Source organism: Corvus brachyrhynchos, unplaced genomic scaffold, assembly GCF_000691975.1.
Source record: "Corvus brachyrhynchos isolate BGI_N302 unplaced genomic scaffold, ASM69197v1 scaffold467, whole genome shotgun sequence".
Lineage (NCBI taxonomy): Eukaryota > Metazoa > Chordata > Aves > Passeriformes > Corvidae > Corvus > Corvus brachyrhynchos.
This window is the reverse complement of record NW_008239309.1, coordinates 465,719-493,684: the sequence shown is the minus strand read 5'-3', so window position 1 is coordinate 493,684 and position 27,966 is coordinate 465,719. Positions and strand designations below refer to the sequence as shown.

The 27,966-nt window shown below is 39.7% G+C and overlaps 2 protein-coding genes and 1 long non-coding RNA gene across 3 annotated transcripts; 2 read left to right on the top strand and 1 right to left on the bottom strand.

The window, feature by feature from the left end:
• Nucleotides 1–229: 229 nt before the first annotated feature.
• HMGCR (3-hydroxy-3-methylglutaryl-CoA reductase) lies at nucleotides 230–16,739 on the top strand. The gene is made up of 19 exons (XM_008638609.2): nucleotides 230–450; nucleotides 795–906; nucleotides 1,431–1,518; nucleotides 1,614–1,698; nucleotides 3,166–3,271; nucleotides 4,208–4,314; nucleotides 4,693–4,809; nucleotides 5,317–5,468; nucleotides 6,307–6,551; nucleotides 6,695–6,867; nucleotides 7,321–7,515; nucleotides 8,578–8,736; nucleotides 9,565–9,722; nucleotides 10,871–10,976; nucleotides 12,244–12,414; nucleotides 14,468–14,608; nucleotides 14,716–14,874; nucleotides 15,162–15,316; nucleotides 15,467–16,739. Exons 1-19 carry the CDS (start codon nucleotides 286–288, stop codon nucleotides 15,519–15,521), a joined length of 2,649 nt encoding a protein of 882 aa, XP_008636831.1. The 5' UTR covers nucleotides 230–285; the 3' UTR covers nucleotides 15,522–16,739.
• A 414-nt stretch (nucleotides 16,740–17,153) lies between these two features.
• Nucleotides 17,154–25,530, bottom strand: LOC108448286. Its single transcript, XR_001864131.1, has 3 exons — nucleotides 25,436–25,530; nucleotides 25,198–25,310; nucleotides 17,154–18,835 (listed from the first exon to the last, which is right to left on the bottom strand). It is a non-coding gene; the product is annotated as an uncharacterized LOC108448286 (long non-coding RNA).
• Nucleotides 25,531–26,050: 520 nt separating this feature from the next.
• Nucleotides 26,051–27,208, top strand: MED18 (mediator complex subunit 18). Its single transcript, XM_017740665.1, has one exon. The coding sequence runs from the start codon at nucleotides 26,058–26,060 to the stop codon at nucleotides 26,442–26,444; it is 387 nt and encodes a 128-aa protein (XP_017596154.1). The 5' UTR covers nucleotides 26,051–26,057; the 3' UTR covers nucleotides 26,445–27,208.
• Nucleotides 27,209–27,966: the final 758 nt, after the last annotated feature.

Genomic DNA, 27,966 nt, shown 5'->3' with positions numbered 1-27,966 from the left:
AGAAACCAGGGAGATGTGTATTACAAAAAAAAAGGTTGAGAAGACAGGAGCAGATCATATTATATTTCGGAATATTAGAAATAGATGTGTTTTACATGGAAGGTTGAAGGAAAGGTGAAGATTAGTTTCCTTACTCATCTCTGACTTATGTGGTTTTGCCTTTTATTTCCTGAAGGATGTCTTGTAGGAAAGTGTAGAGCTCTGTCTTCTTTCACTGAATCTTGTACTTATATAAAATAATTCCATTTTTGCAGGTTTGCTAAGTATAGAAAAACAGCCTTGAAAATGCTGTCCAGACTCTTCCGAATGCATGGCCTTTTTGTAGCCTCTCATCCATGGGAAGTCATTGTGGGAACAGTGACTCTCACCATCTGTATGATGTCTATGAAGATGTTCACTGGGAATGATAAGATCTGTGGCTGGAATTACGAGTGCCCCAAACTTGAAGAAGTAAGGATTTAAATTAATTTTATAGTACTTGGTGTTAAATCAGTAGATTCAGGGTTTTCTATGGAATATGATCAGGCTGATGTATTAGGAGTAAAGTAGCCATGCAGAACCTTCTTCATTGCCTTCTTTTCTCATTTTGGATATTAAAGCTGTATGCAAACAGTAATGTACTAATGAACAAGCCTTTTAGTATTTTATTTTTTAAGGCAAGACTAGCAGTGGTATTTATTTTATTCTGAAACTTCACTTTTAGTGCAGCATCACAATGGATTTTTTTATTACTGAAACTTAACAAGTTATTCCTTAGTGTAAAAGCTAACTAAATTGCTTTATATTTCATACAGGATGTTCTGAGCAGTGACATCATCATCCTGACAATCACACGCTGCATAGCCATTCTTTATATATATTTCCAGTTTCAGAACCTAAGGCAGCTTGGATCAAAATACATTTTAGGTATTGTATCTGATTTTTGTATTTGCTGTATGTGTTTTAATTGTTGGGGAGGGTGACTTACCTAAATTGGTAACAAACAGTAACGTTTTAATCCTTATGTTCAGAACAGGGTTATTTTAATAATTTTCTAGATAGCAGAAAAAATGTTTTGCCTGTATCAAAGTGTGGGTTTTTTTATGAAAGGTTGTGTAGGATTATATAAACACTGCAAATGTCGTTCTCAAAATAACTGTTTATTGTGTGAATACTTAAAATTACAGAGCTATTTAAGCCAGTTTTAATTTTGCTTAAAATAAATTGAGAGGATTTATGGCTTTTATTTCTGAGACTTACTTTGAATGCGTTCCCAATTTTAGATTTTAATATCTATAAAAATAGCATCTACTTCAGTTTGTATCTTGACTGCTGTTAGTGCACTGAGGCAGAAATTCTCATTCGTCATGATTGATCTAAAAGTGGGTTGGTTCTTTATCTTTTCCAATATATATATGAATGAAAAATTTCCTCTTCTCTTGTTTTTTAAGGTATTGCTGGCCTCTTCACAATCTTCTCAAGTTTTGTTTTTAGTACAGTGGTAATTCACTTCTTGGATAAAGAACTGACAGGTTTAAAGTAAGTAGTGAATTGGTATTCTGGATTTCGTGCTTACTTTTTTTTTTCCCTGTACCATAAACCTTGAATATTAAAATATGCCTCTTTTTTTTCAGTGAAGCTTTACCATTCTTCCTGCTTCTGATTGATTTGTCAAGAGCAAGTGCATTAGCCAAATTTGCACTCAGTTCCAACTCACAGGTCAGGGGAGTTATTTTTGAGGATTTTTTTGGTTGGATGGTGTTTTACTTTGGGTTTTTTGTTTGTTTGCCTTACAATGGAGATTTTTAATTTAATGTTCAAAACTGAACTTCATCCCATGGCAGGGGATTAGAACCTAGGCAATCTCTAAGGTGCCTTTCAAGACAAACAATTTTATAGTTGTATGAGTAATTCAAGTGGAGAGACATACAGGCAAATACTGTCTTGGGGATACATAAATAACAATCGGATTCTATCCAGATTCTGTGTTCTCTTGTCTTCAAGCCAGATCAGTGTTCAAGTGAACAGTAACATGGTAAAATTAGTGTGCATAGCCATGTGCACTGTTAATTGTCTGCATGAGCATGACTTCGTAAAATTGAAATTTTAAAGCAGCAATGCTTACAGCTCTTCTAAGGAGGCTAGAGTTCCTAGGCAAAGTCTGCCTTAAAATGGGTATTGACAGAAAAAAAGTTAATTTCTAGGGCACAGGAACAATATATAAAGACACATCTAGTGCTACAGTGTTGCTACTGAATAAAGCGTATTTCTAGGCCAAATGTTGGCAGAATGAATGTAACATATGTGCAAACAGGAACATCCATGCTCTAATACATTTAGTGCCGCACAGTAGGAGAGATGGACAGGACATCTTGCTTGTCATAGCCGGTAATGTTTGTTTCCTATTAGTCCGAGTTCAATCCCAAAGTGGGAGTAATTAATACTTACAAAACCCTGTACATGGCATTTGCACATACTAATTCTGACAAAATATTATCTATTATATTTTAATTTAGTATATATTATGCTGTACAGTTTCTATATATGCAATATAATGTGTTCTGTATTATTTTATGATAACTGCAAGTACAGAATTTTTACTAATTTTCAAGAAAATATTTTACAAATAGGTTTACTCTACAGTTTTTTTTTTCTGTCTGTTGCCCCAAAAACACCAAACTCTCTAGAGCAAACTCTCTAGAGTTTATCATGCTTGCCTTCTGGAGGAAACCCCTTTTCCCCTAGCAGAAAGCTTTATGCCTTTTTTGCCCTTTCTTCTATCAGCTGAGTTAAATATAAAACACTGAAGTAATAGTAGTGAGGGTACAGATACGTGGTTATAAGAAATTTTGAAATGCCATGGCACAAGTGCCTTCTATTTCATGTCTTCAAATTTAGAAGTGTTCTTTTGTATTTACTGTAATTAGTGTCTCTGCCCATCAGTGTTGAAGCAAAGGTAGAGAAATTAATCAAAATGAAGTAATTTTGTGTCAATAGGCTGTCAAAGTATAATAACTTAGAGAAAATAGAACACATTCTGTATATGCTTTCTCATAATAGTTCATCTTCAATGTATGTTTTTACAAGGCCTTACTGCCATAATACTACTCAGTTTACTAGTCTTGTTATGTCTAACTCAATTTCGTTTTTGTCTTCATATTAATGGACAGAAATTTTTCTTTTTAGGATGAAGTAAGAGAAAATATTTCACGTGGGATGGCAATATTAGGCCCTACGTTTACACTGGATGCCCTTGTGGAGTGTCTTGTAATCGGTGTTGGTACCATGTCAGGTGAGCCATACGGTCTAGGGGTCTAAGTGCTTCCAGTTAAAAAAGGCTTTTTGAGAGACATTAGGATATGGAGAGTTTCAAATAATAGGTGTTACCCATGAGAGTGGAGTGACTTAATCTATTTATTTATCTTCTAATTAGCTTATTTTACTGGTTTCTTACAAATACGAATAATACGTACATGTTGGACCAAAGTTTGAAATACAAGTAATTTTTGTATTTCTTGAGCATTGCATAGTAGGAATGAACTTCTGTGCATCTGCTTTCATAAAATTTGTTCGGGTTTTTTTCCAGCTATATTTCATACCTTAACAGCATGTTCCAGAGCACTTGCTCTTGCTCTTCAAGTAACTCCATTTTTTTCAGGGTATTGTGTATTAATAAGCTGTTTTCTTCTTTATATCTTTGGGACAAAAACTCATTTTGGTATGGCAAATAGGTTTTTTTTTAAATAGTTTATAGTGTTAGCTCTTTCATTCTTACTAAGGCAGTGTTGTATTCAATGTGCAACATGGCTAATGTGGCTTTTTCTGGATACTTGTGAAGGAGTAGGCAGGGTGTATACTGTTTCTTCTTGCCTGAACTTCCCATCTTTCAGAAAGGAGTTGAATACATAATGTTGGCTAGTTTTTCTTTGCTTGGTTAAGTAAGGAGTTTCAAGCTTTCATTGTGAAGTTTTAAAATCTTGGTGAACTTTATTTGTATTCATTTAGAATTACACCTTAAAATACTTTTCTGTCAATACATAAACACATGTTGTGCTTAGAATAAGATAGTGCACAATTACTAGGGATTAAGATGCTTGTTTTTAATTAATCTAGATAGTTTCTTCTGTAATCTGCAATGTCAGTTTAATGGTTTCTTTCTTAGTTCTGCAGCACTTCTTCAAGTATAGCTAACTGCATATTTAAATGTAAAAATTGTCTTTTTATTTAGGTGTACGACAGCTTGAAATTATGTGCTGCTTTGGCTGTATGTCTGTTCTTGCCAACTATTTTGTCTTCATGACCTTCTTTCCAGCTTGTGTGTCCTTGGTATTGGAGGTAAGACCAACTTCAAGACAGCCTCAAGTTTAGTATTCAGCCCTGTGCTTCTGTAGGCTATAATTTTCATCCTGGAGTTACATGCCAGCATGTTCGTCTTCCTTTCAAATTGTACTGGTGACAGTAACTTGTAAATATTACTGTAAATGAATCACACTCAGTAGTAGTTCTGATCTAAAGCAGAATAAACAGATTATACTGTAACTTACTGTCTGTCCAGGGTTTTTCACAATGGAAGTCTAATGTAAGCTGAACAGTAGACTGTAGACTCTTGGTAATTTCTCAATGATCAAATAAAAATGCAGTGAATCTTATTTATTGGTTCTTCTAATATGTACTATATATGACCTAATTTTAAATTTTGGGGTTTTTTTGCAGCTTTCAAGAGAGAGTCGTGAAGGGCGCCCTATATGGCAGCTTAGTCATTTTGCTCGTGTTCTGGAAGAAGAAGAGAATAAACCAAACCCTGTAACACAAAGAGTCAAAATGATTATGGTTTGTGGCTCTTTCTTCTGTGGTTACGCCAATTAGTGAGGTGTCCTTGTGCAAAAAATCAAGCTTTTGTTTCCTATAGGCTTGTATTCTCCAGCCCATTAGTCTGATTTACAGTGGTAGTTTTTAATAACTTCCCCTCTATCTACATGTGTCATTTTTCCTGCCTATGCCATTTCTGTGCCAAGCACTCGGGGCTCTTTCATGTGTACTAATTCCCTCCCTCTTACCCCTGCAGTACCCGCAGCTTCCTTTGCTTAGTTCTTGAGTGAGAGAAAAAAATATGGGTGGGACACATCCAAAGCTACTATACAACAGTGTAACAGTAGGCCAGAAAGGGTGTTAATAAGAGGTGTGGAAAATCAGCTTTTAGACTTCAGAGGCATGGGAAGCATGGGGTAAAAAACACCAAAAAAACTCCAAACAAGAAGAGGACAATATTTACTCTTAGTAGGTTAGATACCAAATTACATTTGAGAAATTAATACTTGTTCTGTGTTTTTGGTACAGTCGCTGGGTTTGGTTCTTGTTCACGCCCACAGTCGTTGGATAGCAGAACCAGCTGCTCAAAACAGTACTGTTGAAAATTCAGTGGGATTGGATGAGAATGCACCGAAGCGAATTGAACCTAATGTTTCACTGTGGCAGTTCTACCTTTCTCGGTGGGTGGCTTCACAGAAGTGTGATCATGCTGTGTTTCTACTGCTGCCAGGCTAGAAGCTTGTTGTCCTAGAGCACAATACTTGTGGACTTGCAGGTCTGACCACTGTAGGATTTCTTGGAACCAGAGGTGACATTTCAGAAGACATGCCAATATTATGCCATTTGTCCAAACCCTTGAAGTAGTCAAGAACATGATCAAGAGCTAGCTGTCCTGTATGCGTCAAAACATTGTCTTTTCCCACTAGCATCTTTCATAGCATACTGGAAGATAAACTTCAGACTGCATTAGAGTAATTACTTATTCAGAGCTTCTGACCATTCACACAAAAGTGCAAAACCCATTTTATACTACGGCTTTTCCTTCAGCTTTATTCAAGTTAGTGTCACCTGTGGTTTCATGTTATTTCTGAGAACTCAGAACCTTCTGATTTAGCCAGGGGTTTTTTTCCCCTCTTAGCAGTTCATCTTGCATCATAGTAGTCATTAGTGGTAGAGGATGATAAATGAAACTTTCTGTCTTGTCATTGGGGTACAGGTGTTAAATCAATTTGATGTAGCTGTTAGTGAACCTTTTACAGTCATTTTTCCTACTGGGGCTGCTTTTTAGCCAGATTTAGCTAAATTTAGCTCTTTAATGACATCTGAAGATTTTTATGTTGATAGTAGTATCCTAGCCTAGCATACTTCGATGTCCTGGTAGAAAATATCTTTTGACTGGAATTTCTTTAACTATAAATGATAATGGAATTACTACCCTTTCTGAAGCAAAGAATGTAAGAATGCTGTTATAAGCAACAAATTGTATGTACTGTGTATTTACTTTTTGAACTTTTTTAGAATGGCCAGTATGGATATTGAGCAAGTAATCACTCTTGGATTAGCTCTTCTCCTTGCTGTCAAATACATTTTCTTTGAGCAAGCAGAGACTGAATCTACCCTCTCACTGAAGAATCCCATAACATCTCCTGTGATGGTACAGAAAAAAGTCTCTGAAAATTGTTGCCGGAAGCAGACTGGACTTCTGAAAAACAATCACAAATCTAACACAGCAGAAGAAGCTTTCATTCCCAAAGATGGAAGTGGTAGGTAATTTTTACAAATCTAAAGACTGGACCCATTCATGAGTATTTGGAGCAAACAGTGCAATCTGTGGTAGCATGTTAGATTTGGTATCAAAACTTCAGGATTTTGTAAACCGGAGTTCATTTTGATTATCTTTGTGCAGCTGAAGTCATAAAACCTGTATTAGCAGAGTCATCAGCCAAGGCTACATTTGTGGTTGGCAATTCCAGCCCTGTAGAAACTTCTTCATATCTCAGTGGAAAAGAGGAAGAAATTGAGTTACCTAAAGAACCACGTTCTATTGAGGAATGTGTTCGTATACTTGGAAATGCGCAGGTATAGAAAAATAACTTTTTTTTATTTAACCTCTACTGCAACATCTGATTTAAGAATTGTTAGAGTTCTTTTCCCAGCTTTTAGATTCTCCCATTGGTTTTGATCTCATTCTTCAGAAAATTACATGGCTTTAATAACTTTGGGGGGGTGTGGAGGTCATGAGTAAAACAAAACCCTTTAATGAGTTACTTCTCAAGTCAGTTGAGAAGGGTGGGGGGAGGGAGCAGCTTCATCATTCATAGCATACCAAGTCTTTGGAGCTTCATCATGTACACATACAAGTGTGCGTCTGATCATGAAAGTTCTTGATCATATTCCAGCCTGCTGTAAAACCTGATGTTTGTAGTTGACTCCTTTAGCAAAGTAAAGTTGTTACCCTTTTTCTTTTGGAAACATTTAAAAGGATTTTCACCAGGAGAATCTGTGTTTTCTCTCCATCCTTCATGTTTCCAGGAAGGAGCAAAATTTCTTACTGATGCTGAGGTTATCAGCTTAGTTAATGCAAAGCATATTCCTGCATACAAACTGGAAACCCTGATGGAAACCCAGGAGCGAGGTGTATCCATTCGCAGACAGATGTTATCTAAGAAACTTCCTGAACCTTCCTCTTTGCAATATCTTCCTTATAGGAATTATAATTATTCTTTGGTAAGTACTAAATAGACAAGCAAAACTCAGTGTAAAACTGTTTTCCAAACAAATGAACAAGACCTGTTGGAATGAGTCCAGAGGAGGCCACTAAGTTGATCAGGGGTTGGAATACCTCTCCTGTGAGGACAGGCTAAGAGAGTTGGGGCTTTTCATCCTGGAAGAGGAAGCTTTTGGAAGAGCTTATAGCACTTTCCAGTACCTGAAGGGGGCTTACAAGAGAGCGGGAGAGGGACTTAGCACAAGGACACGTAGTGAAAGAACAAGGGGGAAGAGCCTTAAGCTGAAGAAGGGCAGATTTAGATGTTAGAAGAAATTCTTTACTGTGAGTATGGTGAGACACTGTAAGAGGTTGCCCATAGAAGCTGTGGATGCTCCAACCCTGGCAGTGTTCAAGGCCAGATTGGATGGGACTCTGAGTAACCTGGTCTAGTGAAAGGTGTCCCTGTCTTGGGCAGGGGGTTTGGATCTTGATGGTCTTCATGGTCCCTTCCAACCCAAACAAGTCTATGATTCTATGAAATAAATCTTTAGTGATGTATGTGAATTGACAATGACCTTGGTCAAAACTGATGTAGAAGGAAAAAAATAAAAAGCAAACATAAGGCACCCCCTTAATTGCTCTTGATGTTTTTTAACCTAGGGCAGTGGGTGAGTTTTGTAAGTTATCCAAAAAATATTTCCTATCAAAGTATGCAGCTGCCTTATCTCAGAAATGCAGTCCTACTAATACTGAGCCACAGTTCAACTGAATGATAATACTACCTTGAGCTCAAGTTAAAGCTGAAAATTATTTTAAACTAATTTTAAAATTTTAGGGTTATTTAAATAACATTTAATGCTGTATAGAATTAAATACATCTGCCTGGACTTGAATAGTGATAGCTGTTGATAGCTGTAGCTGTTAACTTTTTGAAGTAGCAATGAGTTGCTTTATGGGTAAATTTGTGGGTGTATTTTGCTAAGATACCTTGGTGTAGTCATAGGCGTAGTATATAGCATGCTGTACTGTACCACTGGAGTGTAACCTTAGTGATTGTTTTGTGGGGCTTTTTTTTTAAGGTTATGGGAGCTTGCTGTGAAAACGTGATTGGATATATGCCTATTCCTGTAGGCGTAGCAGGACCACTGTTTTTGGATAACAAAGAGTTCCAGGTGCCAATGGCAACAACAGAAGGATGTCTTGTAGCAAGCACAAACAGAGGATGTAGAGCAATATGTGTAAGTATTGTTTGACTTGAAAAGCTTGAAAAGCTTCCTATATTATAAAACATATTGAAGTTTATATTGTTGGGAGTGAAAGCTCCTCTGGACTCAGGCCCAGAGGGAAGCCAAAGCACAGGGATTCAATTAAAACCTTTGGACAAGCTGAGATACATGAAACTACACCAGAATGAAATAGAAATACAGATTTTTAACTTTTAGTAGAAATATATGCTAAGTGCCTTAAACATTAAAAAGCTGTAGCAGAGACCTTAAACACAGCTCTTGCTGCAGCAGTGTTACCTTTTGACAGAATTCTTTACTTTAGACAAAATACAGATAGAATTATACTGTTCACATTTTTTAGATAGAGTGTTCACATAAACAATAAGAACTGATAGAAATTGTATATGCAAATCTGTGTGATACCTGTGTAGCACTTGTGTAAGACTTAGGATTGTTAGAATTAGAGCGGGGTAGGTTAAGAAAAGGAAAACTAGAATAGTGTGTTAATTTTATTGGTCAATTAACAAATATAATCCACACTTCTGTAAGAAAAAATATGTGGAGCATATAGAGCATATAGAAGAACCTGGTTTTGCCTGCTGTTGCTGCTGCTGCTTGCCTTTATCATGTAACTCCCCTTCGAACTCTGCCCTCAAGAAAGCTGTGAGACTATGAAATAAAGAACTTAGCAGAACAGCAGCCTCCTCTGCTCTCTTACCCTGGTCTGAGAAAGAAGGGTACCCCATCAAAAGCTCAACATTATATAATGCATATTTTTGACTTCCTGAAAACTAAAATTTCAGTAATCTTACTCTGTTCCTCTTCTGCTTTGGCTTTTAGCTTGGTGGAGGAGCAAGTAGCCGCATTCTGGCAGATGGGATGACTCGAGGACCTGTTGTAAGGTTGCCCACTGCTTGCCAGGCTGCAGAGGTGAAAGTCTGGCTTGAAAGCCCTGAAGGTTTTAAAGTAATGAAGGAAGCTTTTGACAGCACAAGTAGGTTAGTACAATGGCTGTTCCAGCTTAATTTCCAGACATAAGACTTCTATGGATGGTCGAAGACTTCTATGAATTGTTTTTTTTGGAGTACTGCAATAGAGGAAATTACATCTTTGTTTTGGCTAGCCCATGTAGTGAGTATCTAAAAGGACAAAAGTCACTCTGGCTATGTACCAAGGCTAGCAATAAGCATTTTTCACTGACAGTGGTAAACTACTGTATATTAACAACAAATAGATACACATTGTGTAATAATTAATAGAATATTAGTTTGTCTAAGCATTTAAAAAAAATCCTAAGCTTATTTTGATTTTTACTAGGCAAAGTAACTGTAACTGTAGTTACTATGCAGAAAAAAACCCTCGAAGTTTGGTCTTTGACCTTTCAGATGATAATATTAATACTTAATCTGTGAGGTTTCAGAAAGTACAAGATAAACTAATGCTAGAGCTGAAATGCTAAAAAATGTAAAACAGTGCTAAGAATAAGTCTGTTTCGAGGCTTAGAATTTTTTCTAAGGCTTATGATTACCTTCTTACTGTAGGAAGATTCAGAGAGAGATTTCCTTACTTGTTGTGTTTCTTAACAAGTGTCAGCCAAAGATACATCTGTATTTTGGCCAGAATCAGCTCATGCTGCTTTTTAAATGCTGTATTTTCTGCGTTTTGAGCAACCTGTGCAGCTTGCACTGTTGAAGATAGCATGCTTTTTGCCTTGCTGTAAAACTGACATCAGAATTTCCAAAGGCCTCATTGTTACTTTATATCTGGTAGTGAGATGTTTTAAGGAATACAAATGAATAAAGTTGATGTTAGCAGTTCAGGATATTTTATTTCTTGAAGTCCAGAAAACATAAAAAGGCAGTGAACACTTTTACAGTGAATATTTTTAAGGTACTTATTCAAGAAAACACCATCCCTGGAAGTGTTCAAGTAATGACTAGGTATTGCACTTGGTGCTGTGGTGCTTTTGAAAAGATGGTTGTCTGTCAAAGACTGGACTTGTCTTGCAGGTCTTTTCCAAAGGATTCCTGAAGGAATGTGTGCTTATGTATTTAGCAGCACAATTTGCAAAGATTTACTGTCATTTTGCCACTTAAAACTAATCTTCCCTTTGAGGATTGTAAGTAATAGTTACATTTTCTTGCAGGTTTGCCCGCCTACAAAAACTTCTCATCAGTTTGGCTGGTCGTAACCTTTATATCCGTTTTCAGTCTGGAACAGGGGATGCAATGGGAATGAATATGATTTCAAAAGTAAGGACCAGTCCCCTTAAGTATTTTTTAAAAATGTGTATTCCTTTTAAAAATAAAGGTAGCCTAATAGCCTGTGACTACTTGACATCTGAAAGACAGATAAGACACAGTGCTCTTTGCACAAAATAATAAAAATGTTTGATTTTGTCAAGTATAGACTAGAATAGGCAGAGAATGATGAAAGAAAAAAGTAATTTTTTATTTTAATTTTTTAATAATTATTTAAAGAAAGTATTTTTGATAATAGGAGAAACTAAGTTGGTTGCTCTGTTGCTTGGAGCAAAAGATTTTATCCAGCAGTAATTATTCTGTTACTGTGTTTATCACTTCCTAGTAAATAAAGGATTAGGAGTGGCAGCAAAAAGGTGTTCTCTAGTTTTGTTTGTTTGTTTTTATGCAAATATGTGGAAGACATAATCCTTAGATTACTGGGATGCCTTAGGCTATATGAAATGAATAGTCTTAAACTTTTTATAGGCAGTCAAAACCATTATATAAGTGGATCCGATCATAGATGAGTCCTAATATAGCAGATTTTCTAGTCTGATTTCCTGGTGCAGAGAAGCTCTTTGCACTACATTTGAAATTAACTCATTTCATGCCTGTAATGTTTCACTTGGTTCATGTTGTATCTTCAGTATGGTAACCATATGTCCATGCACCTAGAGTGGATCCAGGGAGTCTGTATGTATTGGGAAAAATCATTTATTCCCCAGTATAATTCCCAAAGTGGTTAGAAAAAAGACAGTCGTAATTGTTTGGGTTTTTTCCCTCCTGTTTCTTGTTTCTTCATGAAATGATGTTCTTTTCTTCCACTGTACCTGATTATCTGTGGATGCAAAAATGCTGCTAGCAAGAAATTTTCCTGCTTCTTTCTAAGTCCGTGGGATACTTTTCTCTCTCACAGAAGAGGCAGCAGAGTTCTATAAACTATGAACACCTGCGGCCTTGACGAGCTTTGTTTATAGTACAGTAGGAAAATATTCTGACAATGGATGTTTTAGGATTTTAGCCAATCACCCCCAATGGGTGGCTGATCCTTTGTCCAATTGGACTATGAAAAAAAATGTCTATAAAAGAGTTTGTAAAATAAATAAATCAGTCTTGGTGCAGAATTCCTGCCTGCTGGATCTCTCTCCCCTCTCTTCCCTACAGCTGTGGGATACAGTAATAATTATCTGATTAGAGTACTGTTCCCCTGTCCTTGAGTAGCTTGTTTTACACCCATAACGATAAACGTAGCCTATTACGTGTTTCTCTCTAACAGGGTACCGAAAAAGCACTGGCAAGGCTGAATGAAGAGTTTCCTGACCTTCAAGTTATAGCTATCAGTGGTAACTACTGTACAGACAAAAAACCTGCTGCTATAAACTGGATAGAAGGAAGAGGGAAGTCTGTTGTCTGTGAAGCAGTCATTCCAGCTAAGGTTGTTAGAGAAGTAAGTGTCTGCTCTCTTGTTTATAAAAATGCATACATTTTGCAAAACTGATGCTCACTTTACATCGTTACATATCAGCTGAAAGTTGTTTTCCAGGTAAGGATAGTTCTTACATGTCTTTTCAGGTACTTCTGTAGGATAAGCTATTTTTCCTGAGTCAGTAGATACTTTCTTTTTCATTGTGTCTGGTGTGAAATAATGTGTATGTGTTTAACGATGCATATCTAGTCGAAGGCATCAGGATTTTCATGGTTGACCTTTGAAAAATTATGTCACATTTTGACAGATGTTTACATGTGGTGTTCTGCCTGTCATTAAACCCAGTCTTTTTTTAACCCTTTCACTCATTTTTTTGTCTCACATGCACCTGGCTTTCTCTTCAGTTTTTATATGCTTCCTACTACCATGAAAACAGATATTCAGGTGGTTTACATTAATTCAAAGCTGTCTTGGCATATTGCATGACGAAGGGTAACCTTTATAAGCAATGCCAGTTGTATTCTCTGGCCAGCTTGTCCTCCGTGATAAAACAGGATCTTAGTTTTTCCTCCACCTGAGTTCAGAAGATGGCCTCTGTGTGTCAGACAAAATCCATTGCCTGTTACCTGGTTGCCAGCACTGGCCATGAGAGACAATATCCAGGGAGGAGTTCACTACATTGTAACACTTGTTTGAGATCTTATGGCTGGGTGTTTGCATATTTGATAGGGGGTTTTTTTGTTTGCTTTCCCCTTGTGATTTGTCCAGTCCCTTTTGGAAAACTATGTAAACTTCTAGGACTAGTATTCTGGGCAGAATTCCACAGTCCAGCTCCACTTTGTGTGAGAACTACTTTCTTGTTGATTCTGTTTGATGATGCCCCAGTTTTGTACTGGGTCAGATACTTAAGGCTTGTATCTTCACTCTACTGCTCTAAGATTTTACAGCTGTGACATAGCCCTTCCACATTCTCAGCTATTCTCTTTTTCAGATTGAAAAGTACTAGTTTCTCTATCGGGAATGAGTAATCAGGCTTCTAGCATGTCTTTGCACATCCTTATCTCTGCATCTTTTACAGTTCTAACATTTCTAAAATTCTGGGTACAGAGTTGGACACAGGATTCAAACTGTATGTGCAGAATGGATTTATGCATTGACATAGTTTATGTCTTCTGGGGTAGTTAACTGTTTTTCAAATTGTTGGCATTTTATAGCTGAGTCACTGGCAGTATCTATTACAACCTCTGGATTTCATTCCAGAGTAGTAATGGGGAGGTAGTCCTTTTATAATGGACATTGATCATTTGTAGGTAAATTTGGGAAGGTTTTCCTCAAACCCCAGTCCTGTGTGTCACTACATTTACTTATACTGAACTCTGAATACATAAATGTTCCATTTTTGTCAATGTTGCAGACTTGGTGTAGAGCTCCGTAAATGATAACTGTTCCTGCTATGCAGGAATATCCTAAATTTTGCTCAACAATACCATCTCTTTTGACCATCTTTGATCATTTTTATATTAAATTCAGTATAAATCTCTTGAAAGTTTCAAAATACAGTCAGTATAGTATAAATGTGCCACTTAATTTTATATTACTGTGCATAGTGTTTATTTACCTACATAGCGTAGTGGCTTGTGTTGGAACTTTTCAGTTTGGCTCCATATTTGTATGCAAACAAATTTGGGAAGAGTTTAGTGTCTGGAACAGGTTGACAGGAACATTACAATCGTGTCAAGCATATCCCAAATTAATGGGATATTTCTGCCAAGATGATTTTGCTTGTTCCCTTCCAAATATAAGGAAGACTTTGAAATGAGGTATGCAGCTGTGAGCTTTTCTCAAAGGCCTGTACAAGTACAAACCCTTTGCACTGACTTTTCCATTGTTACTTGGACATCCTACGTTTGAAAGTCTCCTTTGGAAGAAAAATAAAAGGTATCTAGGACAATGATTGAGTCAAATTCCATGTAGAAGCAAACAAGGGGTGAGGGCCATAAATAACCATAAATAGAGTATTTCTACTCCTGCCTGAGGAGAGGGATAGTAAAAATGTGTCTATCACCTTGTCCAGGTGCTGAAAACAACTACGGAAGATCTAGTTGAAGTCAATATAAACAAAAATTTGGTGGGTTCAGCGATGGCTGGTAGCATAGGTGGCTACAATGCACACGCAGCAAACATTGTGACAGCAATCTACATTGCCTGTGGTCAGGTAGGTTTGTTTTACACCAACTCAGATTTTCTTCAGTTCAGTAATCTTAATCAAATACTGATTTAAGTGTCTGGATTGTTGTTTTGTTTCTCCTCCTTGATCTGAAGGATGCTGCGCAGAATGTGGGCAGCTCCAATTGCATCACTTTGATGGAGAGAACTGGTTCCACCAACGAAGACCTGTACATCAGCTGCACGATGCCTTCTATAGAAATAGGGACTGTTGGCGGAGGCACTAACTTGCTCCCACAGCAGGCCTGTTTGCAGGTATAGTTCTGAAAGCTACTTACCTTCTTAATCAAAGGTTGCTTTCATGTGGTGTGCAAGCAATATTGTGGGAATGGGGCTGCTTGAAACTTGGTGTATTTTACATGAAAATGTTAGAAATGTGTAATGAATTGTTTTCATATATCTAGTTTCTAAAGCTTAAGACATTTACAGTATTAAAGAGACTCACTCATTGGATATAATTTGGAAAGACTTACTTTAATACTAAATATATCAAAAATTGATTTATATTTCATAGCATAATACTGCCTTGTATTTTTCTCCAGATGTTAGGGGTTCAAGGTGCAAGCCAAGATAACCCTGGTGAAAATGCCCGTCAGCTTGCTAAAATTGTCTGTGCTACAGTGATGGCAGGGGAATTATCACTAATGGCTGCTCTTGCAGCAGGGCATCTAGTCAAAAGCCACATGATCCACAACAGGTAAAAAATGGAAAAATTTGTGTATTTCTCTGCTGTTTTGATCCTCTTACAAGTACATGAGAGTCAATAATAATTATGTGATTAATTGCAATACATAAGACCAGTGTAACATTTTAACTGTCTAATGTAGTTATCTTGCTGTTTGATTAGGTCAAAAATAAATCTACAGGATCTTCAAGGAACCTGCACTAAAAAGGCAGCTTGAATACTAAAACGGCTTTGAAATGAAGAATTGTTCTAGTAACTGACCCAGGTGCACAAGGAAAAAAAACCAAAATCTATGAAGTTTAGAATAAAGATCGCCTCCAACTCAATGATGTCTGTGTAAGAGAAACTAAGAGATCAAGACTTGAGACTAGTAATACTTGACCTTCTTCAATGGTTAGAGATGACTGTGAAAGAAGTCCTATCAGATGTCTTGAACATGGCTTTTGAATTCTTACTCTTACACATCATTTTCTAAAGAGTCAGTCTTATGTTTTTACAAGTCGAGATTATTTTGCCTAACAAGGTCGTGGTAACTACTAAACTGAAAAGTAATGTAATGTACTTTGTATGTTTAAAGTAACAAAACAAAAGAAGTTGGTGTAAGCTTGGCTTGAATGCACTGGTCCTTGCCATCTCTATTTTCTGGTTAGACAAGCATCTTTTTTAAAGTGATGGCAAGCCTAATCACTTTCTATAAACTCCCAGTTTTAATTTGTTCACATGTAAACAGGTCTTAGGCTATCAAACAGTTTAATTGAATTTTATTAGTTTAATAGAAATCTGTCTATATATAGTACGTAATTTGCTGCTGCTTCAGCTAAGCAGTGTTCAGTGTTGAACTCCAAAATTTAGGTTGTTCCTTTATGTAAAATTTGTGATCTGTAAAGTTCTGAACTGTTAAATATAATCTGTACTGAAGTAGGGAAGAACAGTATCTTCAACTGTTTTGTTACTTTGTAGAAAAAATGAAATGGTAACTTCAAAAACAGTTACGTGTCAGACAGGTGTTTAAGTAAATGTAGTTTCTCAAATTTTATTTTATAGGAGTGCATTCAAACAAACAAGAGTCAAGAAGAGATGTTTACACTTACTTAAAAAGAAGTCTCTTAAGGAATCTACATACACATTGTGTACCTTATGTTGGGGATTTTTTTATAAGGTGTTTGACACTTATTCTCCAAGAATAGGTGCTTGTCCACCGCTTAAGCTGAGATACAATGAAGCCAGAAAACCACACCGTTCTTGAAAAAAAAAAGGGGATTTTCTTCTTTTCATTTCCTTTTAAACTTTTGTTTTGAGGGGGGGGAGTATTTATTTTAAGAAGAAATCTTACCTTTTTTGTCAATGAAAAGTACTAATTAAGGGGATTCAATGAAATGACATGTTAATGTAAGAAGCAGTTTTTGTAATAAAATACTGTACTTGGACCAGTGAAGCAGTCTCAGGTGTTGTTACTGTAATAAAGAAAACCCAGGTTTATTCTGGTTTGATTCACCTTTGGGAATACTGCTAAAGGCATAGCCCTGCCTAGTTAATCACAGGATGAAGATTATTAATATGCTTGATGATTTTTTTGATTGGTTGATTTGGGCTTTTCTTGTTTGACTTTTGTGGGGGGAATCTGGATTGGGCTGGTATTCCTGCACCATCATTCCTGAAGGGGTGACTAGTAGAGGTGCTCTTCTAATGTGCAGATTTGATATACATCATGGTGGGTTGCTTTGTAGTACATCTATGCATTAATATCCATTGTAATGAGCTCATAAATGTAATGTGCAAGCATGAAGACATACTACATGCTAGATATGTTATAATGGCATGTAAATAGCAAATGCCATGAATGTTTATCTTCCTGCAGTATTGTTGCTGATCACTACTATTTTTATTTAAGAAAACTTGGAATTACTTTGTTTCTATGTTCATTCAATGATTATTTAAAGTAACACTGGTCGGGCAATAAATGGTGGTTCAGTGTTCATTTTGGTGGATTTTACTGACATTCTGTCTGGCAGAATTACCTTTTTGTATTATTACTAAACTGTGTACATTTTGGTACAGAACTACTTTCTCAGTTTCAGTAAAACCATGGAAAACACATTGGCATAATTGTGGTATTTTAAGGTTACTTCATGACTTAGTGACTTATATTTGTAGAGAGTCTAAACTAAGAGAGTTAATGAAGAGACACACTGGCAAGCAGTGCTAAACACAGCGGGGCTGTGACACCAGAACTTCTCCCCTTGTTTGCAGAAGCCTGTTGGCACTCATTTATTCTCCTCAAAGCTTAATTAGGCAGTTTGCCCACGGGGGAGAACTAACTCACTGCAACGTTGGAGATACCTTCTGCTGGGGCCTGTTTGGCAAAATCAAACCACCTGTCTAGAATCTAATTTCTAGAGATGCCATGACTTCAGTGCTGTACTTTTACTATTGATAATGGCTTTCCAAATATTTTGAAACCCTAGGGAAAAAAAACCCCAGTAAAAATAGTGAGTTTGACTCTGGTACCATCTTGCTTCTCTCATTACCTCATTTCTCCTCTTTGTCCTGAATCTACTTTACCCTGTAACACACCAGCCCCCTTCTGCTGCCTGGGGTGGAAGTTTCAGCGCTGTGACTCTTGCAAGCACTTCAGCCCCAGCTGCCTCTCACCACACAGTCATTGCCCACTTCGATTTCCCCAGCTGCTGTAAGGCCCTGTCAGTGAACTGAGTGTTACTGAACCTTCCTGACGGAGGGAGCAGCTCCGGCACAGGGACGCACACCACCACTCCGTGCACAGCTGTGATACCGGAAGCCTGGTATAGCAGGTGCTTATCTGGGGGGATGTGGCTCTGCCAGGCTCTGCCAGGCTCCAGCACAGGCATGCCTAGGCAGGCACTCTGATTCCTGGAAAAGAGCACAGCTGGGAGACCACTTTTTGGGTGCAGTGAGAGCTCTGGCTACTACTCGGAGTGCTTTTCAGATACATGATCCTCTCTGTTTCTCTTAGGGCATGGCTTACCATATTCAAGGTTGTATCCTCTTTCTCCCTATGGCTTTGGTTAGGGAAGGTTCACATTGCACAATGACACCTGCTGAAACAAGATGATGGTTTGGGATCCTCTCTGTTGCCTCAGGGCAGGCCTCTCAGGTCCACCTTGCCTTGCATGCAGAGCAATGACACTGCTGTGCATCCAGTGACACCCCTAGCACTGACAATTCTGTACCTTCTCCTCCTGCCCCGGGATGACTGCTGGCCCCAGGCTCACCCTGCTTACCAGCCTGTGTGAAGGGGGAGGCCTGCCTCCAAAGTTAACCTCATCTCAGTGCTCCAGGGCTTTAGCAATCTGTTACACAATGCAAAATTACTTAGCATCCAATCTTCACCACTGGTTTAACTTCAGCCTGCTCTTAAGGGACTCCAGGAGCTTTGGCCCCAGCTTTCACAGGTGTTCCCAGTCCATTCCCACTAGGACTTAGGCCTTCTAGAAGAACAGGGTGGGTTGACCTTGTTTTCTGCCCCCACTCCAGCAGGACAGGAAAGAGAAACTGTAAAGGCAAAAGTGAGAAGACATAGATTGAGACTGCGTAAAAGGTAAAGTGAAGCTACATACGGAAAGCAAAACAATTTATTCACGATTCTCCATCAGCAGGCAGAGCCTCAGCCCACTAACAGTTACTTGAGAAGACAAGTGCCACAGCCACAAATGTTCCCCTTTCCTCATCTTTTTCTCAGAGCTTTTGGTGCTGGGCACAATGCCATCTGGTATGGAATATCGCTGTGGTCAGTTGTGATCAGACATGACTCCCTGCATTCCCTCAGAGCCTCTCACTCACCTCCAGCCCACTCAACTGGCAGCAAATGCAGGAGAGAAAGATGCACAAAAAGAAAACCTTCATGCTGGCAAACCCTGCTCAGCAACAGCCACAATGCTGCTGTGTAACCAATGCCCTTAGTCACAAATCCAGAACACAGCCTCATACAGGCTGCTATGGAGACAGCCACAGCCAGTACAAAAATAGAAAATCTAGATCTTGGCACCAGTATCCACAACAACTGAGATCCACAACAGCGAAGTAAAGACCAGCTCTTAGAATCACAGAATGGTTTGGGTTGGAAGGGACTTTAAAGAAAGCATTAATTTTCAACCCCCGAACTGTGGGCAGGCACACCTTCACTAGACCAGAGAATCACGGAATCATTTAGATTGGAACACACCTTTAGAATCGAGTTCAACTCTAAACCTAACACTGCCAAGTCCACAGGCTAAAAAGGCATCAACCTGGTGGACCTGTTATGTTTTCAGGGTTCTTCCTTCCTGTTATGTGGCCTGATGGCACACATTGAAACAGACATGATGCAATTCTCTTCCTCTCCCTGTATCCTGGAGGCCTTTCCCATAGACATAATACACCAGACACAACCTGGGTGTCAACAGGAGCCAGCCCTGTTTCCTTTCTCCTCCTTGTAGTGATTAATCTCCAGCTCATACCAGGCAGCAGTAGCAGAATGGAAAAAATTACCTCTTTCTTTATCCACTACTAGAAACATGAGATCAGGTTGCTCAGAGCCCCATCCAACCTGGCCTTGAACACTTCCAATCATAACTTCCCTGTTCCAGTATCTCGGCATCCTCACAAGAAGTAATTTCTCCCTTACCCACTTGATTCTTCTGGAGAAGAATTCTACAAGGTCAGTCCATTTGCACAAGCTGCAACACCAGGATGAATTTAACCATGCCATAAAATGATGCCAGTTACGAATCTCATGTAGGACCGTTGAGCGAAGGACCACAATTACGCAAGTCTATCATGCACAGCACAAGACAAGACACACAGATCTGTAGCTTCTAGCTCTGCACCCGGTACCACAACACAGTTTGCCAAATTGCCTTCTACCTCCCCTTAATGGGCCGCTGGGCTCCAAAAGCAAATGGAGGACAATACTACAGTATGTGTATGCCATAGGCTGCGTTATCCTCAATCCACATTCTCAGACACGTGGTCTTCCATGGAGGCAGTCACTGCATAAAGCTGCCCTAAAAACATTCCCTCACTCTCAAAACAACTGGGCAGTGTTGCTACTTTCTTTTGCCTAGCACTGAGTGCCCCACCAGTGTTTTACCCACAGCCCACACCCACCCAATGCATGGGTTTATGCACAAGTATAACGATGCAGCCAAGGGTAAAAACGTTTTTAAAAAGGTGCTTGAAGCAAGCCACGTACAACTGTAATGGTACACAGAGCAGCCCATCTCACTCCCCATCTTTTCTATGTGAGAGCTGGCATAGCTCTGTGTGAGCAGGTCTGGTTTAACAACACTAGAAGTTAAAATTAGTTCAACTTTTGGGAATACTGGCTCTAAAATATGCTTCATTATTGAAAAAAATGGGTAGGTTATCAGGTGCACAGAGTGATACCACTTTTGGCAGAGTTTCTGGATAAACAGAATTGTATTTTTTGCAGGATAATCTTGGTTTTTCCATATGAAAATTGTTCCTGAGTAAGTAAGTCTGAAGAGTAGAAAATTCCAAATAAATTCCTCACAGCAGTTTCTTTTAATATTTAACAATGCACCCTACATTTTGCATTTAAAATCCAGGTAACACAGGCACATAGCATAGAAATCCACATGCAACTTTAGTTTTTTTTTTGGTGATACAAGCTTAGGAACAGGGCCAAGTCTGGAAGCCACCAGGCTGGCCAGCTCACTGAAATATCTCACTTGGAAACTGTTCCTGTTTTGTGAGGTGGGGAGGAATATATTATAATGCGCATTACTGAGGCTGATAATAAATCATCAATTACCTGATGTATATTATGGTTTTCTCTGTCTGCACTGTAACTTAATATAGTCCCTTTATTTATGATGGTTCCTCAACTATTGACATAAAACGCAGCCCCTGAGTTACCTGTTAACACAGAAGATCACTTAATGAGTAATTCCAACCTTGAAATTCTCTCAACAACTTTTCAAAATTATGTAAAGAATTCATTATATAAATTGCCCATTACATAACTGAGAGGAGTAATTGTCCCCCACTACAAGAAAGACATTGAGGTACCAGAGTGAGTTCAGAAAAGAGCAACAGTGCTGATGAAGGGTCTGGAGCCCAAGTCCTGTGAGGAGCAGCTGAGGGTGTCTAGTCTGGAGTAAAGGATGCTCAGGGGGGACCTTCTCACTCTCTACAGCTGCCTGAAAGGAGACTGCAGCCAGGTGGGGCTGCTCTTTTCTCCCAGGTAACAAGCACAAGGAGAAGGGGAAATGGTCTCTACTTGCAGCAGGGAAGGGCTACACTGGATATGAGGAAAAAGTTCTTCACTGAAAGGGAAGACAAGCACTGAAACAGACTGCCCCGGCAAGTGGTGGTATCACTGACCCCAGAAATGTTACAGAAGGTGCAGATGTGGCACCAGGGACGTGGTTCAGTGGTGGACCTGGAAGTGTTAGGTTAACCACTGGACTTGATGAGGTTTGAGGTCTTTTCCAACCTTAATGATTTTACAATTCTAGGTAGAGTAGCCTACAGGGAAGGAATGAAGCTGAGCTCGGGAAAAGGGGCAAGAAAGCTGTGCTAGTGTTTGTCCTTCTGTCTCCCATTAATTTCCCATCATTTTAAACCAGCAACAATCTGATTTTCCACGTGGCAAGAATCTTCTGCCATGACAAAAACCAGGCAGCAATCTTCCTGTCTTTCTCTTGACCCATGAGCTTTCTCATTCTATTTCTCTCTCTTAAGCTGAATACGTGGTGAGCACGTCACTCTTCGCCAAGGCTATCCCACCATAATTCTAGTTATTTCATTCAGTAAAAATTCTCCTCTTCCAAAAGGCTAGCAAAGAGTGGAATACAAAGTAATGACTTCATATACTAATTAAGGTACTTTACCATGCCTGCCCTCTAAACCCCAGAAAATGTCGTTGACAAATGGGACTTTTTGAAAGTTGCAAGTCTGCCAAAGCAGAGCAAGTTAAAAACACTGACTTTTCAGGAGCTTTTGCCCTTTTAATTCCTGGGGAAAGAAGTTGAAAGAAGTTTGTGAGTCCCTTTAAAATGTACTTACTCATGCTGTATGAGCTATTAGTCCCATGAGACCCCAAGTGAAATTCAGGTTTGAATTTGTTAACCACTTGCATCTTAAATAAGTGCTTTGAAGTTAGTCCACAGGCTCAGGGGAGACCTAATCACTCTCTATAATCGCCTGAAAGGAGTTTGTACAAAGCAACAGACTGGTCTCTTCCCACTGGCAACAACTGACAGGAAAAGAGGAAATGGCCTCAAGCTGCACCTGGGGAGATTCAGGGTGGACATTGGGAAGAATTTCTTCACTGGAAGGGTTGTCAAGCAATGGAATGGGCTGCCCAGAAAGGTTGTAGAGTCATCATCAACAGAGGTGTTTAAGGAAAAAATGGATGCAGCACTCACTGCCATAGTCTAATTGACAAGGTGTTGTTCAGTCATAGGTTTAACTTTATGACTTTGAGGTGTTTTCCAGCCTAAATGATTCTGTGATTCTTTGCATTAATTTCAAGAAGCTCATACAGAGATTTGTGTGGTGGAAGACTTTTTGCTGTTAATTTACCACAAGTGAATGTAGAGTGCTGTATGCTTAATCTGAAAGCATTTTTGATTGATATATGTAACAAAATTGGATTTGGACCTCAAGTCTGTGACATGAGTGAGAAAAAATTCTGAGTTTTAGTAAAAGGGAAGAAAAAACCCTTACATCCTGTTTACATCTAGCTGACCCTCCCTTCTGCTGGTATTATTTCAATGTGATCATGGCTGGATCACTCATTTCACCTAAGGTTTCCCTGCAGAGCTCTGCTCTGAGCACTTGGCACGTGACAGAGAGCTGACATAAAGGCATGGTCCCACATGGGCATCCCATTTCCCTGACACAGACAGGTGAGTGAGATGGGTTTCCAAGGCAGTTGAACAGAACATAGTTAGGTGGTTGGGAATAGCATGTTTACCCCTCATTTCTCTCTCTGTTTCTCTCCACCCCCTCCATCTGTCTGACCATCTGTTGTCGGTGTCTGCTGCATCTTATCTTCAACAGCTGCAGAAAAAGGTTCTGTAGGATATCTTTAAGGTATGTAGGTGCACCACAGAGCTTCCAAGCCCACAGCGACAAGCAGCTCAGCAGCTGCAGAACTATGGTGTCTTTTACACTGCTGGTGAGGGTACTTGGAGATGCTGTGGTTGTGGGGCAAAGCCACATTTGTTCACCTACTTTTTTTCCCAGAACTACAGGGGGATGACCACTTTGGGACAACATTTATTTTCTGGATTGCACTATTGCATAGCTTCTCAGACTGTGGAGCAAAACAACTCAGGGTAGCTTCAGCTGTGGAATTTGAAAGAATTTGTACTTCAAGACAGAAAATTGCATACTCTTAGGTTTTTTTAGGCATTTGTAGTAACACTATCATGTACATCAGCTAGACAGAAGAGGCAATTTGTATCACCACAGAGAGAAGTGAACCTCAGAAATTACCCCTTTTGAAATGCTAAAATTATTTTTCACTCATTTTTACTTTTCCTAGGTATCTTTCTCAATATCAAGTTTTCCATGCAAACTGTATGATGACCACACTAACTAAAGCTGATCTGTATATAAGAGAAAACCTTTTTTTTGCTTCTTGAAGCTTAGGAAGGCTTTTAAACCATTACTCAAACCTTTTGTTGACTAATTTCTTGCTTTATTTCAACACAGGCATCTTATCTGCAATCTGGGGAGTATGTGCAATGTGTGTCCAGTGTGCCAGATCCCTGGGGCATGGTTCCCTCCTATGTAAATACACATATTCCCCCCATGGACTGCACTGCACCCCTCAGGTCACCCCTGCTTGGCAGTACTCCAAACTACCTCTGATACATCAGGGGTGATACAAACCATTACTTCCCTGGGAGAGCATGATTATGCCATTTCTTCTTTGCAGGTCTTTGGTTTGTATCAGTATTAATGTAATTTTTGGGGGGGCAGGCAGGGGACACCACTGCTGCGTAGATACTGATAAAGGAAAGACAGACATACTGTTCACTGTCTGAGTGGCACAAAGGTTTGTTACACAAAAAAGTGCTAAAAGAAAGGTAAAATTTATAACTCTCTTTTGGGGATTGACAGGAGCAAATTCAGCTGATGCATACTGGGCATTTCCACTACTTTTTGAAAACAGAGGTTTTCTGCCTAGAAATGGTGTGCACCCTGCCATGCCCAGATGAGATTTCTGCCTTTCCAAACCAATGGATCATGCCTGTTGCATCCCTGATAACAATTTTTAACCCCAGCTGCTGCAGGAGCTGAAGCCCAACTCACAATGCCCCAGAGCCTTGGCCCCCTTGCTGTTGCTGTCAGAGACAGATTGGAACATTTCCTATGGAGATTTTACACAGAATTAATTGCATGTACCACTTCTCCCTGTGGAGGGTTGTGGGGGCAGCCAGGATGACCCCTGATGGCTGGTCCTGCCCACTGGCCTCCCACTCCCCCCCACCGCGCCCCCTGCACTGGGGTGAGGCTACTACTGAGCCCCTTGAGATGTGGGCCCCTCAAGATTTGAGCTCCTCAAGATTTGAATCGAACTTTGCTATAGCTGAACAGTTATGTCTAAGCAACTGCACTGCTGATGTCACATGCTTGGCTCATCCTTTATTTTGGGGAAAAGAGAAAACAATCCCAACATGAATGAGCTCTCTGGATGAGAGCCACCAGAAGTGAAGTCAGCAGGACTGGGCAGTAGCTGAGGGAAGGTAATTCCATCAGTGGATGACCATGACCACTGTCTCATTCAAAGGAAGGGAAGAACCCTGCAGATTAAAATGACTCCTCTCTCGGAGAAGCAAGAGATACAACTAGCAAATAGGGGTTTGAGTACTAATTAGTAAAAAAGTTATACAACTTACAGCCAACAAATGCTGATGCCTTTGCTTGTTAAAAGGTATAAATAGTGTAGGGGTTTGATGACCACAGAGCCAACCTTTCATGGGTTACCTCCCGACTTCTTGCTTTGAGCAAACTAGAATAAAAGACAGAAATACAGAATCACAGAATCCTTAGGGTTACAAGGGACTTCTGGAGGTCATCCAGTCCAACGCCCCTGCTAAGGCAGAGTCACCCAGAGCAGGTGACACAGGAACATACCCGGGGGGGGGGTTGGAATGGCTCCAGAGAGGGACACGCCACAACCTCCCCGGGCAGCCTGGTCCAGGGGCCTGCTACCCTCAAGGTAAAGAAGTTCTTCCTCATGTTGAGGTGAAACTTCTTGTGTTTCAGTTTATGGCCATTGCTCCTCATCCTGTCACTGGGCACTGCTGAAAAGAGTCTGGCACCATCCTGTTGACACCTGCCTTTGAGATATTTATATGCATTACTGAGATCCCCTCTCAGTCTTCTCTTCTCTAGACTAAACAGGCCCATCTCCTGCAGTGTCTCCTCATAAGAGAGATGGTCCAGACCCCTCATCATCTTTGAGACCCTCTGCTGGACCCTCTCCAGTAGCTCCTCATCTTTCTTGTACTGAGGAGCTGTATTGGGTTTGCACAGCCAAGCTTTGATAGCAGGGGGGGCTACAGCAGTGGCTTCTGTGAGAAGCTGATAGAAGATTGCTCCATGTTCAGCAGAGCCAATCCCTGGCAGCTTCAAAGAGGGATGTGCTGCTAGTCAAGGCTGGGCCAATTAGAAATGGTGGTAACACCTCTGTGATAACATATTAAAGAAGAAGAAAAAAGTTATTGTGCAGTTGTAATTGCAGGACAAGAACGGGATGCCCTGGCACCTGCGCTATCTGGGACAGCCCGAAATAGGCGACAAGAACCGCCACGCGCTGGTGCGCAACTGCGTGGACATCGCCACGTCCGACAACCTGACGGACTTCCTGGTGGAGATGGGCTTCCGTATGGACCACGAGTTCGTGGCCAAAGGGCACGTGTTCCGCAAGGGCATCATGAAGATAGTGGTGTACAAGATCTTCCGCATCCTGATGCCAGGAAACACGGAGAGCATTGAGCCACTCTCCCTCTCCTACTTGGTGGAGCTCAACGTGGTCGCACCAGCAGGGCAGGACATTGTTTCTGATGACATGAGGAACTTTGCTGAGCAGCTGAAGCCTCTAGTGCACCTGGAGAAAATTGACCCCAAAAGACTAATGTGATTGAAAATGTGGGCGATTAAGGCACTGGTGGTGTATTTCAGAAAAGGATGTTTTTCTGAAAAGCTTTTTGAGGGCAAATCAAAACAAAGAGAGGGGAATAAAGTACTATATATCAGTTTTGATAGTTGAAATTACTGAGTGTTTTTTCCCTTCACTTATGGATATGAACAAAAGTGAACACTTTAAATTAGCACTGTTCAAAATATCAGTAAATGTTAATGTTGATAATTTTCCTTCTCTTACGGGGAAGATACCTTAAAAAGCCTATTGTCTAACATTCTAAACATCTAAAAATGTCAGACTTACTGGAATTCATCCCTGTGTGTACCCACACCCCATTGCTATCTTTTAGTTTCTTTAGAGCACCATTTGTATATCCTACCTAGTCATCCAAAATGTCTTTTTTCAGTAATAGATGAATACCCTTAATGCAGGAGATGCTGTTTAACACAAGCAGAAACAGAAATTGCTGTATAAAAGAGCAACTAACTGTACACCTCTTCACCATAGCTTATGTGACAGGAAGAGCTACTTGTCAGTAGCTTCCGATGTAACCAAAGTTGGAAGTGGAAGAACATCTGGTAATATTAACATTTGCAAGTGGTTGTCACAGCTTTTAACAGTGTTCCATTATTTTCACTGGAATTGGTTAGGGCAGTCTTAATAAGAAAGTAAATTACAAGGTACTTTTTATTACTGGATTTCTCACAGCTGACAGCCATATTGAAGTGTTAAGTCCTTTTTATTAAAAAATTAATTCACAAGTTTTCGTTTAAAATTTATTGCAAAAAATTAGCAGCTGCTAGTTGAATTACTGATGATTTTGTTTAGCACCTCTCTTGATAGTAGGATGGTTAGTTACCCTAGTATTGCAGTGATAATTCAGTGTTATTTGAATTAAGTTTGAGTTTTCAGATACAGTTCAGTCAAAAAAAAGGTCGGGAAAGATAAAGGAGTTCATTTAAATTTCTCAGGTTCTCTACCGGGGACAACCATTTTACCCACTGCTCAAATGTGCCAACCTCCGTCAGAAACCCTTCAGCACCCCAAGTGCTTTATGTAACAATGAAAGGCAGGGGCCACTCCCAGAAAAACCTTCAATCAGCTACATTTTCAACTGGATCAGCGCTAACAGCCCACTGCCGGGGCGTGGGGAACACTCGACTACTTGGGTGGTACTTGAGTACCCTTAGGCTGAAGACAGAGCAGTGGTTTCCCGCAGGGCAGCAGTGAGGCGTCACCAGCGTGACTGCTCATTACCTAGACTACAAGTACTTTCTGGAGGGTACAAACACACCTACAATTCTGTTCATACTCGCTCTCTATCCTGGGCCTCCAAGCTGGAATTCCTTTACATACAGGGCATAACTTCCTAGGAGCTGCATGTGCCAGGTTGCTCCATGGTTGGCTTGCAGTCCTACCCCAGTAGGTGGGAATCCTTAGGGCTGTTGTATTTTGCCACTCTTAGCACTGGTTAGGAATCACTTGCCATAGACCTGTACAATCTGTGGCTTGTCTCTTG

Coding starts and splice junctions, on each gene's coding strand:
- HMGCR (XM_008638609.2), top strand. CDS start 286: ATGCTGTCCAGACTCTTCCGAATGCATGGCCTTTTTGTAGCCTCTCAT. Junction 907..1,430: donor TGGATCAAAATACATTTTAG/GTATTGTATCTG, acceptor TTGTTTTTTAAG/GTATTGCTGGCCTCTTCACA. Junction 4,810..5,316: donor AAAGAGTCAAAATGATTATG/GTTTGTGGCTCT, acceptor TTTTTGGTACAG/TCGCTGGGTTTGGTTCTTGT.
- MED18 (XM_017740665.1), top strand. CDS start 26,058: ATGCCCTGGCACCTGCGCTATCTGGGACAGCCCGAAATAGGCGACAAG.